Raw genomic sequence first — 15,214 nt, 5'->3', positions numbered from 1 at the left:
AGCTTCTAGAACAGGGTTTGTCTATATCACACAGATCAAGCCGCTAAGTGCAAGACGTCATGAATCAGAAGCACATGAAAGCCCGACATGCCTGGTAAAGGTTTTGTTGTAGGTGAAAACTATGAAAACTGATTTTATGGTGTGCCTCTGTAGGGGGTGAGAGGTCTAGAAATGGGTCTGTAAAGGTCCTTACACACCGGGGGTGATTTTTTTCATGTGAATAATACGTTTTTTATAAACCTTATAAAGTCAATGCAAGTTTCCACATCAGTTTCGGACTGCGAAAAAGCTTATTTTATTTATTCAGACCGAGTTTAGACTGCACTGTGTGAGATAACAGATCTTTGACAAGCTTTTTAGAAGCTTGTTGATTGGAGGTGTATCCACTTCAACCCTAGCATCCCTTTGCTGGCGGGGGGATTTGAAAAAATGCTGATCTAAAAACTCAACAAGAGATTTGGCGTAGAGGGAAAAGAGAAAGGACCAAGTACAGAGTCGACCCTGCTCAACATTAGTATTAGTTAAAGGGCAAGACCACTTTGGTAGCTACACAACCCAAACCTCTACCAAAGTGGTCTTGCCCTTTAACTAAGCTTTTTTCCCCCAAACTTTCAGAGAATATCCGTGGTCGTAATGGGGACATAGTTGGCAATAGATGCCAAAAAACATATGTATGTATAATAGTTGAGAATTTTTCCAATCTTAATTACTTCCTGTCAAACAAAAAAAAGAACATAATATGAGATAACATCGGCGGGTAAGTAGGTAGCCTTGAGAACTAATTATTCCGGAGCCATGTGGCCCATAGGCAGGAGCTTATCTCCTGTTTCTGTGGTGTGAGGTGGCTTGATGTACAGTACAAGTATATCCCGATCCATGATGTACACAGAGACTTACCCCAATCCAACCCTTGATAATGAGTGTCAAGCGGGGAGACATTGCGTCCTATTTATAGTCTTTGGTATGACCCGGCCGGGGTATTGAACCCTGACCTCCCGATCTCTATCCAGCCAGATGAGGGCGTTTCACAATACACCCTGATCTGGAATCTCTCAGGGAGTTAAGCTGCCCGGTCTCTGCGTGTACGAACCAATCAGCGGCTGCTAGGGGCGGGATCATCCAATCACCTGCCAAGTAGCTTGAAAAAATGAAACGCCGTCTGGCATCGATTCTGCTACCGGAGTCTCAGATGGAAGTAGGCTGTGAAACAAAATGTGTGTCGCAAGCTTCTTCCATTTAACAAAGTCAGGTTACCCAATCTCAGGAAGGACACTTTAACCATGCCAATGAGCTTTTCTAATCGGCGGGTACTAACCAATTTTAACACATTATATTTACTCACTGAGTGCCAGAATTATTTGTGGCTATTTCTGGGCAGTGCGATTTTTTTTTTCAAAGTAAAAAAAAAAGTGCTTCGGAAGCGAGATACAGCCCTTTTCAGTTATAAGTTAAACAAGGAGTGGATGGAGCTGCAAATCTTAAGATAATGATATCTTGGGTTCTGAACATTTTTTACTCTCCGCTAGGAGAGTATTGTTATCACCGCGTTTTCACTTTCTAAACATGACACACCGATTGGTCAAGCCTCACGTGACACGTGAAATACTGTGATCTGATTGGCTAGTGACGACATGATGCCTATATATACATGGCATCATTTTGACAGTGTCTTTGCCACTGTCAAAATGAGGTAAGACAGGAACCAGGTAAGACACGAAATGGCTGCATGGCTGATACATAATTGGCAGTGGGAGTTGGCTGAGCCGTCACGGATGCACCATCACATAGACCCTGGGGATGGAGTCCAAGGAGAACACCTACAGTTCAACAGTGTCCAGTGGACACTGCTGAACTGCCTCCGTACTGGGGTTGGAACCAGGTAAGACACGAAATGGCTGCATGGCTGATACATAATTGGCAGTGGGAGTTGGCTGAGCCGTCACGGATGCACCATCACATAGACCCTGGGGATGGAGTCCAAGGAGAACACCTACGGTTCAGCAGTGTCCAGTGGACACTGCTGAACCGCCTCCGTACTGGGGTTGGCCGGTTCAAGTCGCCCATGAAGAAGTGGGGCCTGACAGACAGCGCAGTATGCGAGTGTGGCGAACCTGAGCAGACTGCCGACCACATCATCACACACATTGGAAGGCGCTAGTGGAGGAAGAGAGGAGAGGGAGTGAGTGACCGAGCTTTTGGGAACGGAATTTTACTTTAGCCTTTTTCAAACTGAGGTAAGACAGGAATAATCACAAAATGGCTGAGAAATGGTGGAGCAATACATCATGTAGACACATTGATGTCATCACAATATGTATTATAAATAGATTAGACAGGATTAATAGGAACAGTAGATTCAACTATAAATTGAGATCACAGTTAATGACACGGTGCATTACACTCAGGACATTCACATTACACTCAGGCACTCACATGAATAAATAGGCATAGCGAACTATTCATGACATCACTGTTACTCACTGTAACAGTGATGTCATGTACATCACTGTTACTCAGTGTACTCAGATCTATTCGTGCCATAGATCTGAGTACACTTTCCCAACATTCCCAACACAAGTCTTCTGGCGGAGAGTTGTGCTCCGAGGAGCACTTTTTCTAGTTTACTTTTTTTTTCAATGGCATTCAATGAGTTAAGCACTTGTCAAGTAGTCTTTCAACAGCTATGATTCATCAGCCTATGCTACATACCAGAGGACAGTGCCACTCAATCTGAACAAAGAAGATGGCTGAATGGTGTGTTATTGATTATGTTATAAACAGTACATTAAATGTTTCCAAAAACACTTGAGGTGAAAAATAGACAATGCTGTAACATACACTTGATTCAGCACTGCCTTGTTGCAGTGTGCAACTCAACATGTTTAGATCACATATTTAATATATTTGTTCGCTGTGTGACTGTTATAAATATTGAGCTGGAATACTCATCTGTGATTGGCTCAGAGACACCCAGCTCCTATTTCACTGGGAATTACGTTAAGATATGGTTGTAAAAAGCCATTTCAGCTGGTCTATAAAGGACGACTTCACCCATTTTCAACCTATCTTCATATAATAGATCGTCACTAATGCTCCTGATAAAATGGTGTCATTTTTTTCTACTCAGTCTGTGTCTCATAGGAGGTCTGTGGACACTTCAGAAATCCATCTACCAGTGACATCATCATTAGGAAGGTTTCTTAGTTTTTCTTCAATATTTTTTTTAACGCGGGAACAATGGCTTCCATTATAGCATGCTAACTTTCCAGCAATAGAAAGCCTGTAGTTTCTATTAGTTGGATTCCCCATCAGTGATATCACTGGTAGACAGGTTTCTGAACTGTCCACAGCCCTCCTCTGAGACACAGACTCGGTAGACAAAAATGGTGCCATATTATCATGAGCATTAGTGAGGTCCAATTATATGAAGACAGGTTGAAAATGGGTGACGTCGTCCTTTAAGTGGTTAACAACATTAAAATAAGTATATATCCTTCAACTATTTCCAGATTTCAGTGCATGGCACGTCACTTGAAAGCTTACAGTCTGTACTTTAATAATAAAACTGAATAATATAATTACCATGACTTGCAGCGCAAGATGTGGAAAAAGGTTTGCTTGTTTCCTTGACCTATTGGCAGCATGCACAAGAAATGTGGCGCTGATCGGTACAGTGGTTTGTGAAATTAGCCCCAGACACACAGACAGATTCACAGACTAATTTCTAGACATACTGTACAGGGCCTGGTCATAAGAATAAGTGTAGATACATTTTAAACTACAACCCAATAACTTTCACCAGACATGTCAAGCTTTTGTGTTTGGAGGAGCTTCTGGTTCATAACGTCATACACTTCGTGGCATGAGCTATGATTGGTCTACTTTGGAGGTGACATACATACATACTGTACATACAGCAGAGCATGTGAGCGGAGCGGAGCGGGTGAAAATGCCGCTCCGCGCTCCAGGGGGCTGAAATTCCGCTCGCTATTCGCTCATGTTAAACGCCCCCGCGCTCCGCTCCCCGTCGCTCCTCGCTCACGTTGATTTGCGCAAATCTCGCTCCACGCTCCGCTCAAACCGGGTCGCTCAACAGTAAAAAAAAGAAAAGAAAAAGAAAGTAGAAATTCTAATGACATCTCGGTGCGCTGTGCACTGCGGATGTCTGTGTGTCTCTGAGTCCGTGCGACCGGGCATGCTCAAACATTCGGTGCGCGGCCCCCGCGAGTGCGGCCTGGAGCGGGAGGCGGTCCTCGCTCTGAGTAGCGCTCCAACCTTTTTATAACCAGCTCCGCGCTCACGTCAAAATCGCGTCGCTCCGCTCCGCTCAAATGCTCTGACATACAGACACATCCAGTTGTATATAGCTTGGCCTACAGCCTCACTTACTCCCAAATCAGAGCTCACATCTTGATTGATTGATTTAATACTTTATCAGTCAAAAACTGTAAACTGCATGGAGGTACAGTAAAACATTTGTTGGGTAATAAAACTAAATATATTGATTCAGGTTACTTTTTAAAATATGTATTTTGCTATAATCTTGCTAACACTTTCAAGTCTGCTTTAGAGTTTACAGAACCACCTGTAACAACCTGTACTTATTTAGTAACTGTTTTGTCAGTCTTAGTAGGTAATAGCTATGTACATGGAAGATAGAACAATAGATTTACATTTTAGGAATCCTGTATTCACTATCATGTTATTTTTCTAATCCTAGACATCCTGCACATGGTTGTGTGTAAAGAGGAGGATTCTCCTGAACAGAAGAGGAGCCCCAGTCTGCTCCAGGAGGAACCAGAGCCTCCACACATTAAAGAGGAACAGGAGGAGATACTTCAAAGACCAGAGGAGCCTGATGGATCAATGTTGACATTACTAGCAGTGAAAAGTGAAGTTGATGATGAACACATCTCTTCACACTGCTCTGAAGTTGAACTTGAACCTGACACTGAAGTCACTGAAGACAGTGATGATTGGGGGGAGACAAGTGGAGGTGTCCACACTGGAGAAAAACCTTTCCTCTGTAAACTGTGTAACAAGAGTTTCGGTTGTTCAGGTGACCTAAAGAAACACCAGCGTGTCCACACTGGAGAAAAACCTTTCCATTGTAAACATTGTGACAAGAGTTTCAGTCGGTCATATGACCTGAAGACACACCAGCGTGTCCACACTGGAGAAAAACCTTTCCATTGTGAACATTTTGACAAGAGTTTCATTCAGTCAAGTCATCTGAAGACACACCAGCGTATCCACACTGGAGAAAAATCTTTCTACTGTAAACATTGTGACAAGAGTTTCAGTCGGTCAAGTTTTCTGAAGAAACACGATCAGGTTGGCCCTCTGGATGGGGAATTTGAGTTCAAAAAGAACGTAGATGGAACAATAAATAAGCAAATAGTTGTTTGCAGGCACTGCAAGAAGGAGTTTCAGTTCCACCGCAGCACTTCAAGCTTAAAGTACCATCTCAACGCTAAGCATGCGTTTTCTCCTGAACAGAAGAGGAGCACCAGTCTGCTCCAGGAGGAACCAGAGCCTCCACACATTAAAGAGGAACAGGATGAGATACTTCAAAGACCAGAGGAGCCTAATGGATCAATGTTGACATTACTAGCAGTGAAAAGTGAAGTTGATGATGAACACATCTCTTCACACTGCTCTGAAGTTGAACTTGAACTTGAACCTGACACTGAAGTCACTGAAGACAGTGATGATTGGGGGGAGACAAGTGGAGGTGTCCACACTGGAGAAAAACCTTTCCTCTGTAAACTGTGTAACAAGAGTTTCGGTTGTTCAGGTGACCTAAAGAAACACCAGCGTGTCCACACTGGAGAAAAACCTTTCCATTGTAAACATTGTGACAAGAGTTTCAGTCGGTCATATGACCTGAAGACACACCAGCGTGTCCACACTGGAGAAAAACCTTTCCATTGTGAACATTTTGACAAGAGTTTCATTCAGTCAAGTCATCTGAAGACACACCAGCGTATCCACACTGGAGAAAAATCTTTCTACTGTAAACATTGTGACAAGAGTTTCAGTCGGTCAAGTTTTCTGAAGAAACACGATCAGGTTGGCCCTCTGGATGGGGAATTTGAGTTCAAAAAGAACGTAGATGGAACAATAAATAAGCAAATAGTTGTTTGCAGGCACTGCAAGAAGGAGTTTCAGTTCCACCGCAGCACTTCAAGCTTAAAGTACCATCTCAACGCTAAGCATGCGTTTTCTCCTGAACAGAAGAGGAGCACCAGTCTGCTCCAGGAGGAACCAGAGCCTCCACACATTAAAGAGGAACAGGATGAGATACTTCAAAGACCAGAGGAGCCTGATGGATCAATGTTGACATTACTAGTAGTGAAAAGTGAAGTTGATGATGAACACATCTCTTCACACTGCTCTGAAATTGAACTTGAACTTGAATCTGACACTGAAGTCACTGAAGACAGTGATGATTGGGGGGAGACAAGTGGAGGTGTCCACACTGGAGAAAAACCTTTCCTCTGTAAACTGTGTAACAAGAGTTTCGGTTGTTCAGGTGACCTAAAGAAACACCAGCGTGTCCACACTGGAGAAAAACCTTTCCATTGTAAACATTGTGACCAGAGTTTCAGTCGGTCATATGACCTGAAGACACACCAGCGTGTCCACACTGGAGAAAAACCTTTCCATTGTGAACATTGTGACAAGAGTTTCATTCAGTCAAGTTATCTGAAGACACACCAGCGTATCCACACTGGAGAAAAATCTTTCTACTGTAAACATTGTGACAAGAGTTTCAGTCGGTCAAGTTTTCTGAAGAAACACGATCAGGTTGGCCCTCTGGATGGGGAATTTGAGTTCAAAAAGAACGTAGATGGAACAATAAATAAGCAAATAGTTGTTTGCAGGCACTGCAAGAAGGAGTTTCAGTTCCACCGCAGCACTTCAAGCTTAAAGTACCATCTCAACGCTAAGCATGCGTTTTCTCCTGAACAGAAGAGGAGCACCAGTCTGCTCCAGGAGGAACCAGAGCCTCCACACATTAAAGAGGAACAGGAGGAGATACTTCAAAGACCAGAGGAGCCTGATGGATCAATGTTGACATTACTAGCAGTGAAAAGTGAAGTTGATGATGAACACATCTCTTCACACTGCTCTGAAGTTGAACTTGAACTTGAACCTGACACTGAAGTCACTGAAGACAGTGATGATTGGGGGGAGACAAGTGGAGGTGTCCACACTGGAGAAAAACCTTTCCTCTGTAAACATTTTGACAAGAGTTTCGGTTGTTCAGGTGACCTAAAGAAACACCAGCGTGTCCACACTGGAGAAAAACCTTTCCATTGTAAACATTGTGACAAGAGTTTCAGTCGGTCATATGACCTGAAGACACACCAGCGTGTCCACACTGGAGAAAAACCTTTCCATTGTGAACATTTTGACAAGAGTTTCTTTCTGTCAAGTAATCTGAAGAAACACGATCAGGTTGGCCCTCTGGATGGGGAATTTGAGTTCAAAAAGAACGTAGATGGAACAATAAATAAGCAAATAGTTGTTTGCAGGCACTGCAAGAAGGAGTTTCAGTTCCACCGCAGCACTTCAAGCTTAAAGTACCATCTCAACGCTAAGCATGCGTTTTTTGGGGCTTCGGCTTCCAGTGCAACACCTGGCCTGCGTCAGACCACGCTGAATGAACGCAGGTCAGTAAGCAAGTCCACCTCGGATAAATTAACCAACACAATTGCCAAATGGGTTGCAAAGGACTGTAGACCTATTAGCATAGTTGAAGACAAGGGCTTCGCCGATGTTTTGAAAGTTGCGTCCCTCGACACATCCTACAAGCCACCATCAAGAGGCACAATAATGAACAGAATCCACACACTCTATGACACTGAAAAGGAGAAAAGAAAAGAGGCTTTAGCTCAAGCGGATTATGTCGCCCTGACAGGAGACCACTGGACGTCAGTGAGTAACAATAACTACCTGGGAGTAACTGCACATCAAATCACTGAGACATGGGAATTGCAATCATTTGCGCTAACTGTAATGAAAACAGAAGAACGTCACTTTGCGGAGGCGTGTGCAAAACAGTTCGAAACTGTTGCACGCAAGTGGGACATTGAAGGGAAAGTTACAACCGTAGGGACTGACAGTGCGCGCAATATGATTGCTGCGGCTCGTATTATGCTGTATGAGCACATGCCCTGTATTGCCCACATCTTACAGAGAAGCATCACTGTGAGTCTCGCTGACAGCGGATTCGTCGGCGCGTTGGCCAAGTGTCGCAAAATTGTGGGCCATTTCAAGCACAGCCCGGGTAACACAGCGGAGCTGCACGTAGAACAAAAGGAACTCCAACAGACGGAGGAGCCACTGATCCAAGACGTTCCAACACGGTGGAATTCTACGTTGGAAATGGTCAAGCGCTTGATCCGCAACAAAGCTGCAATACAAGCAACCCTGGATCAACAGCAGCATAAATTTGTTATGCTGACGCCACCAGAATGGGACAAAATCCAGAAACTGGAGACCCTTCTAGAGCCCTGCAGGTAAGCCTTCCATCATATAATGTGACCATCCATTGTACCTTTAAATGTAACAACTTGTGTCCAAGTAATTTACGTGTCTTTCCTTTTCTCTCTCTCTCTCTCTCTCTCTCTCTCTCTCTCTCTCTCTCTGTCTCTCCTGTGTGTGTGTGTGTGTGTGTGTGTGTGTGTGTGTGTGTGTGTGGGTCTGTCTGTCTGTCTGTCTGTCTCTCTCCCTCTGTGTGCATGTGTGTCTGTCTCTGTGTGTGTGTGTGTGTGTGTGTGTGTGTGTGTGTGTGTGTGTGTGTGTGTGTGTGTGTGTGTGTGTGTGTGTGTGTGTGTGTGTGTGTGTGTGTGTGTGTGTGTGTGTGTGTGTGAATTCCACTGCAGGTATTTAACTGAGCTTCTGGGTGGGGACGCCTACGTCTCCTGTTCTGTGGTACTACCTGGCCTCTGCCACTTGCGTCGCGTAATGGAAGTTTCTGATGAGGACCCTGCATATGTGGTGAGATTTAAGGGAAAATTCAAGGAAGACCTAGCCTCCCGCCAAGAACACACCAACAATGCATGGCTCAAGATGGCGACGGCACTGGATCCACGCTTTAAAGACTTAAAGAGCCTGCCCAAGACAGACAGAGAAGCGGTGTGGACCACACTTGGAGGCATGCTGCATTCACCACCCAGAAGATCTCCCCACACTTCTGAAGATGGACCACCCAAGAAGAAAATGAACATTCTTCTACAGTTGGGCTCAGATTCAGAATCGGAGGAAGAGTTACAGCCTGACAGAGCCATACACAGGTACAGAGCAGAGCCCACCACTAGTATGGAGGACTGTCCCTTGCAGTGGTGGGCATCTCATGCAGGAGCTCATGACCAGCTGGCCCCACTGGCTCGCAAATATCTAGCCACTCCTGCATCCACAGTTCCATGTGAAAGACTCTTCTCAGTTGCAGGTCACATTGTGCAAAAGAAGCGGTCAGCTTTACTCTCAGAAAATGTGGACAAGTTGGTGTGCCTCAGCAACTGGCTAAAGGATGAATAAAGAGGGCCACATGTAATTGTGTAGGCCATGTGGTGTTGGCCATGTTCCTTTTGGTTTGACAAAAAAAAAAGAAAAGAGGTTTCATTCAAATAAGAGAAATGGCTTTTGGCCAAATTGGCCAGTTAGTGTGTTAAAGAAAGAATGTTCCTAACACCGTCCTATTTTGTTTAGAGCAGTGGTTTTCAACCCTTTTCATATCAAGGTGCATTATTTGTTCAGCATTTGAGCATTTGATGAGATTTAGACTCTCAGACCCAAGACTTGGAATAATTTGTTATCGTTGGATACGATTTTGTCCATAATTCCATGCTGTATTGATGGATTTGTTTATTTTGTTATAATAAACATGCATACATACTGTATGTTAAAGGAGCTACACCATGAATTTAAAAAAAAAAAATAATATTTGATATCATATTGTTTATGTCCCTCAAACGGTTTTTCAAAAGGTTTGAGCCTAAATCAAGCCTCAGATATACTCATTCCAACTAACTTCTCTCTGGCTTATAAAGCACTTTCACCTGCAATACCACATTGTCCTGTTTGGCACGGGGCGCTATTGAGACAGTTCGTATGCATGTCATGTCCTTTTTTTTTTTTGGGGGATTTTTTTTTTTTGGTTAGAACTGAAAAACGGGAGGAATTGTTCCCAGACGTGACGTAGGGTGGGGGAACAAATCTGACGGACTGTTTTCAGACCAATTTACATGAAAACCACAGATAGCCTATGAAAGCCTGCATGCTCGAAGTCGGGTATTTGTTGGAACAGAAGAGAGGTGGGGGAGACCAAAAACACACAAAAATGAAGAAAAAGTTAAAATTCATGGTGTAGACCCTTTAAATGGATATATCAGCCTTATTTCATTTATCTTTCCATTCCCACAACAATATACAGAAAAAAACTTGCATATTTTGGACATAGTTCGAATGGTGATTAAGCATAGATTCATTAATTTTTAAGCTGTGATTAATCTGATTAAATATTGTAATCGTTTGACAGCCCTATTTTAATTATATGCTGGTAAACTGAGGGATGTATTTTTTATGATTTATGACTAATAATTACACCTAATGTAATGACTATGATCACTATTAAGTCGTATTACATGATGTGTGATGTGATAGTAAATTAAAGCCTGTGCAAAGCCCTATAGCACACACAGATGCGCAAGATGTTTTATTACTATGCTATAAGCCTAATGGATTATTATCAAGAAAGTGAAATACAAGCTATGATCTCTTAACATTACTACACTGCTCAAAATAATTAAGGGAACACATTTATCCCATAATTCTTTTGAGCAGTTTTTGTTAGCAGTATATACACAGTTCATGACAACTCAAAATAATTAAGGGATCAAAGTGTTCCCTACATTTCTTTGAGCAGTATATTTGGGATGTGTGGAAGAATTTAGTCTGCAGGCACAATTCAGAATTTTTAGTGTCACATGATTACAGATGTAAAAGAGTGGGTGAGATCATTCTTTGTACAAGCTCTCAACATCTACTGTTACAGGAAGAGTTAAAAAAGAGAAAGAATATAGAAGAAAGGAACACATAAGGGGAAAAAAAGACAGGAAGCAACTGTATGCAATTCTAGAAGTATACTGTTGACCAGTGACTCCAGGAAACAACACTGATGCTGTGTCCAAGTTTGTGCATCAGTAGATGAAGAGTGTGTTGACATGTGGAGAGACAGAGGACGGCTGGAGAGACGGCAACCCGGGATGGAGAGGGTTGGCAGCCCTAACCACTTCTTCTGAGGGGAAGAACCCAAAGCAAGCTACATACTAAGGTAAAACCTGCAACATTCAAGAGGGTTTAGAAATCCATCAAGGCAGAATGAGATGTTTGAAAGCGGCAACGACGACACAGCGCACAGAAGTCACTTCTGGTCAGACGCACTTCTGGTCAGGCCCGGAGGCAACCCACAGTGCCCAGAGCCTCCTAGTGTCGCCAACACCTGCTGCCAACAGCTCACCTGCTACCCTAAGCCCCCAAGAGACAGTGGGGGCAGTAGCATGGCACTTGGACAAGGCCGGTGTCTGATCAGCCTTGGTTAGGACTTCTGGAGGAGGGTGCTTGTTGCAAGACCCGAAACACCCAGTGACTCAGGAAACGACACTGATGATGTGTCCAGGTTTGTGCATCAGTAGATGTTTTGTGAACCTATATAACATTTGTCAATATAACAGAGCCATACCTGCAGACAGGACTGATGAAATAGGATTGTGGGTGTGTTTTTATACCGTCTTGTGGCCCTAGATCTTGGCACGCAATAAAACAAAATCTCATTATTAGTTACACCATTTTAGGTCAGCCTGACCCAGTCCAATTTATCCATTACAATCAATCTAACTTACTGAACTGTTTCCTGTTTCCCAGAACATTCTGGTACAATAGCCAAACTCATTGCTTTGAAATAATTGTGATAATCTTACTGTGTCACAGTCTGAATATACCATACAGTCTGAATCTTTCATAGATATATTGATATAGTTACATTGTTTGAAAATGATATGGGTAATAACGTGTTTAATACAAGGTACATGTTGCATCCTGTAAAATGGTATATATTAGTCTATGTTGTATCCTGCATTTCTATGAGACGTGATCAGACCTGTGCAGCATCAATGTGCACTGATGAAAGCTGTGATGGATGTAGGGCTGCAACTATCCATGACTTTCTAAGCAATTCGTCTATAGATTACTTTTCTGATTAATCAAATAATTGTAATATTTTTTTTCTTTGTGTTTATTTTTTTCAACAAATTGAGGACATCAGCCCTATGTTATATTATGTTGCACAACAGTGTTGTGTAAAAGACTTGTGAAAATAGCTGATCTACGAGCTCAAAACATGTGACGTGTCGTGAGCTTGTAGATCTGCTATTTTCAATATTTTTGGATTTTACATTTGTGGGAAGATTTTTCCTGTAATGAATGAACTATTGATTATTAATTGGTTCATTAATTAAATTAATGATTAACACCCTTTGTTTCTATAATCATTTGCTTTGTTGGATTAACTGCTTTACTCCTAGATGGATGTTCTCTTGTCTACAGGTCAGGAAGGTCACATAGTACTGTTACTTTCTATAAACAATGGACAGTACCCGAGACCAACAGTAGGCGGCAGCTATACACCAACTGGTGTCTAGAGAAAGTGTTCGTCAGAAGAAGAACATACCCACAATGCAGTAGTGAAAACAAAATGGTGTGTGTTGACTGACTGTTGTTGACACTTTAAAATACCATAGATTTATATAAAAGTAAAATACAAAGAAAACTTAAACGTGTCGTTTCTAAACATTGTCGTCGTTAAGCAGCAGGAGGACGTTTGTTAGCAGCTCAACCACTGAAACACAGCAGGTAAAGATCAACTCATTCATGTTGGGTTTCATTTGTTTATAACATTTAAGATGAACGGGTCACTATTTGTCTTTATTAACTAATTTAAGTTAAATCTATTTAGTCTTAGCTGTTAGGTTGTTATGAAGTGATCATAAACACAAACAACAGCTCCTAGTAGCTTTAGATAAAGACTCGTAGATGTATTTGATCGATTTAGACTTTTTTTTAGTAGTCTTACTCTTAGTGACCCCCCGCAACCGGGTAAACACCTTATAATTTGCATTTGTACATGTTTGTTGTTGACGTCTCTATTATCATTGTGTTTTATAGCATTATAGTTACTGTGGTTAATCTCCATAATAAGTGTAAACGTATCTTGTAAACCAGTAGGATCTTTACTCTGTCCACAGTAATGTTAATGTGATAGTTTCCCTGTCTTTCATGGGCTGCAAATTGACAGTTTAGCTCCAAACTCACCTTTAAAGGGCAAGACCACTTTGTTAGAGGTTTGGGTTGTGTAGTTACCTTGCCATTATGTAACTCCAAAGGTGGGCAAGAAATCAAAAATAATTGCTCCATTGATTAGAAATTGAAAATTGAAAATATTCTCCTCATTGACTTACATTGTGAAACAGCTCTCAAAGTCACTCTTTTAGCACGTAAGCGGACGCAAACAAAGTTGATTCAGACAATACAGAACATCACCTAACCCAGTACTATTTGTTTTTTTAATAAAAAATGTTACTTCCTGTTGATTTTGCTATTTTTATGTAGAAGAAAACCCGGACTGGATCCACGGATCTAGCCTGGCGTAGCTAGACTATATCACTGCGTGGATATGAGTCTGGTGCTTCCATGAGGACGTTTTGTTTCCCAAGGGGCGGGATCAAAACAATGTCCCTCGACGCAATTGGTTAGACCTACAACCAACTACCAATTACAGTCGCCCATATTCGAATACTGGGCCCTGATTGGTGCCCCACGTCTTCTGGAACAGGAAATGGATTCTCTATGGAGCGGTGCCAGACCCAAATCGCAGAGTGCAATTTTTTTTTGCACTCGCAGATTCGTCTGGTCCCAGGCTACCACGGATCCGGATCCGGATCTTCAAATAGTAAAATCAACAGGAAGTTGACATTTTTATTAAAAAAAACTAACAGTACTGGGTTTGGTGATGTTCTATATTGTCTGAATCAGGTCTGTTTGCGTCCGTTTACGTGCTAAAAGAGTGACTTTGAGAGCTGTTTCACCGTACAATGTAAGTCAACGAGGAGCATATTTAGAATTGTCAATTTCTAATCAATGGAGCAATTATTTCTTGTCCACCTTTGGAGTTACATAATGGCAAGGTAACTACACAACCCAGACCTCTACCAAAGTGGTCTTGCCCTTCAATAGACAAAGGTTTTCTCCTAATTTCTTCAAATTATATAGCGTGTATACTTCATACGTTTATTGTTGTTTATTTAAATAAATGGCACAGTGGAAGGGGGGAAACCCCTGCTGCCATGGAGGTGAAGACATTTTAAATGAACAAACAACTTCTTCCCCTTTGTGGCTCTGTGTCTGTCAAGTTCTTCAGCTCCAAACCCAAGACAAGGACACAACTCAGTCTTAAACTCAATCAACTTCTTTATTTTTTCCAACTCTTTCATTTCATTTTTGTTGGTTTCTTTTCATTGATTGGTCAATCAGTCAGGTTGTAAACCTTAAAGACAGAAAGAAAACAAGGTTTAACAACATTGCCGTTTTACAACAAAATTAGGGTATTTTTTAAACAACTCATATCTCCAACTTAGGGTTTCAAACAATAAATGTTTCAAACATTAAATGTTTTAAAACAATAAATGTTCCAAAACAATAAATGCTCTAAAACAATAAATGCTCTAAAACAATAAATGCTTTAAAACAATAAATGCTCTAAAACAATAAATGCTTTAAAACAATAAATGCTTTAAAACAATAAATGTTCCAAAACAATAAATGCTTTAAAACAATAAATGCTCTAAAACAATAAATGCTTTAAAACAATAAATGTTTTAAAATAATTAAATGCCTTAAAACAGCGGTGTCAAACTCGCGGCCCGCGGGCGTTTTGCGGCCCACGGAAAGGTCGATGGCGGCCCAGGAAATACTTTTAAAAATAGTAAATTGATACTACATCTAACAGACATAGAGTCGGAGTTTACATTGCCTTGCTGAGCGTCCAAGCAGATCTCCGCCACGGGCTACTTGGCTGCAGCAAGTACCTTTGATGGCCCGCTTTGTCTCTCCCCAGCTGTGGAATGTTGTGGCTGATTGGCTCGTTAAG

The 15,214-nt window shown here is 41.9% G+C and overlaps 1 protein-coding gene and 1 long non-coding RNA gene across 2 annotated transcripts in view; one reads left to right on the top strand and one right to left on the bottom strand.

The window, feature by feature from the left end:
• Positions 1–604: 604 nt before the first annotated feature.
• Positions 605–15,214, bottom strand: part of LOC311063901 — a 49,943-nt gene continuing 35,333 nt past the window's right edge. The window contains exon 2 of the long non-coding RNA XR_014602652.1: positions 605–992. This is a non-coding gene — a long non-coding RNA (uncharacterized lncRNA). The remainder of the gene's footprint in view (positions 993–15,214) is intronic.
• Positions 8,465–9,787, top strand: LOC311062756 (E3 SUMO-protein ligase ZBED1-like). The gene is made up of 2 exons (XM_084081976.1): positions 8,465–8,528; positions 8,895–9,787. The coding sequence occupies exons 1-2, from the start codon at positions 8,467–8,469 to the stop codon at positions 9,547–9,549; spliced, it is 717 nt and encodes a 238-aa protein (XP_083938102.1). The 5' UTR covers positions 8,465–8,466; the 3' UTR covers positions 9,550–9,787.

The sequence above is a fragment of the Gymnoscopelus microlampas genome (genome assembly GCF_963454915.1).
Source record: "Gymnoscopelus microlampas genome assembly, chromosome: 16".
NCBI classification, from domain to species: domain Eukaryota; kingdom Metazoa; phylum Chordata; class Actinopteri; order Myctophiformes; family Myctophidae; genus Gymnoscopelus; species Gymnoscopelus microlampas.
The sequence above is the reverse complement of the archived record's forward strand: the minus strand, read 5'-3'. Positions and strand labels throughout refer to the sequence as shown.

What these genes read in the sequence shown, in the direction of transcription:
- LOC311062756 (XM_084081976.1), top strand. Translation starts at nt 8,467, where the DNA reads ATGCTGACGCCACCAGAATGGGACAAAATCCAGAAACTGGAGACCCTT. An exon ending in ACCCTTCTAGAGCCCTGCAG is followed by an intron (nt 8,529 to 8,894) that starts GTAAGCCTTCCA and finishes ATTCCACTGCAG; the next exon opens with GTATTTAACTGAGCTTCTGG.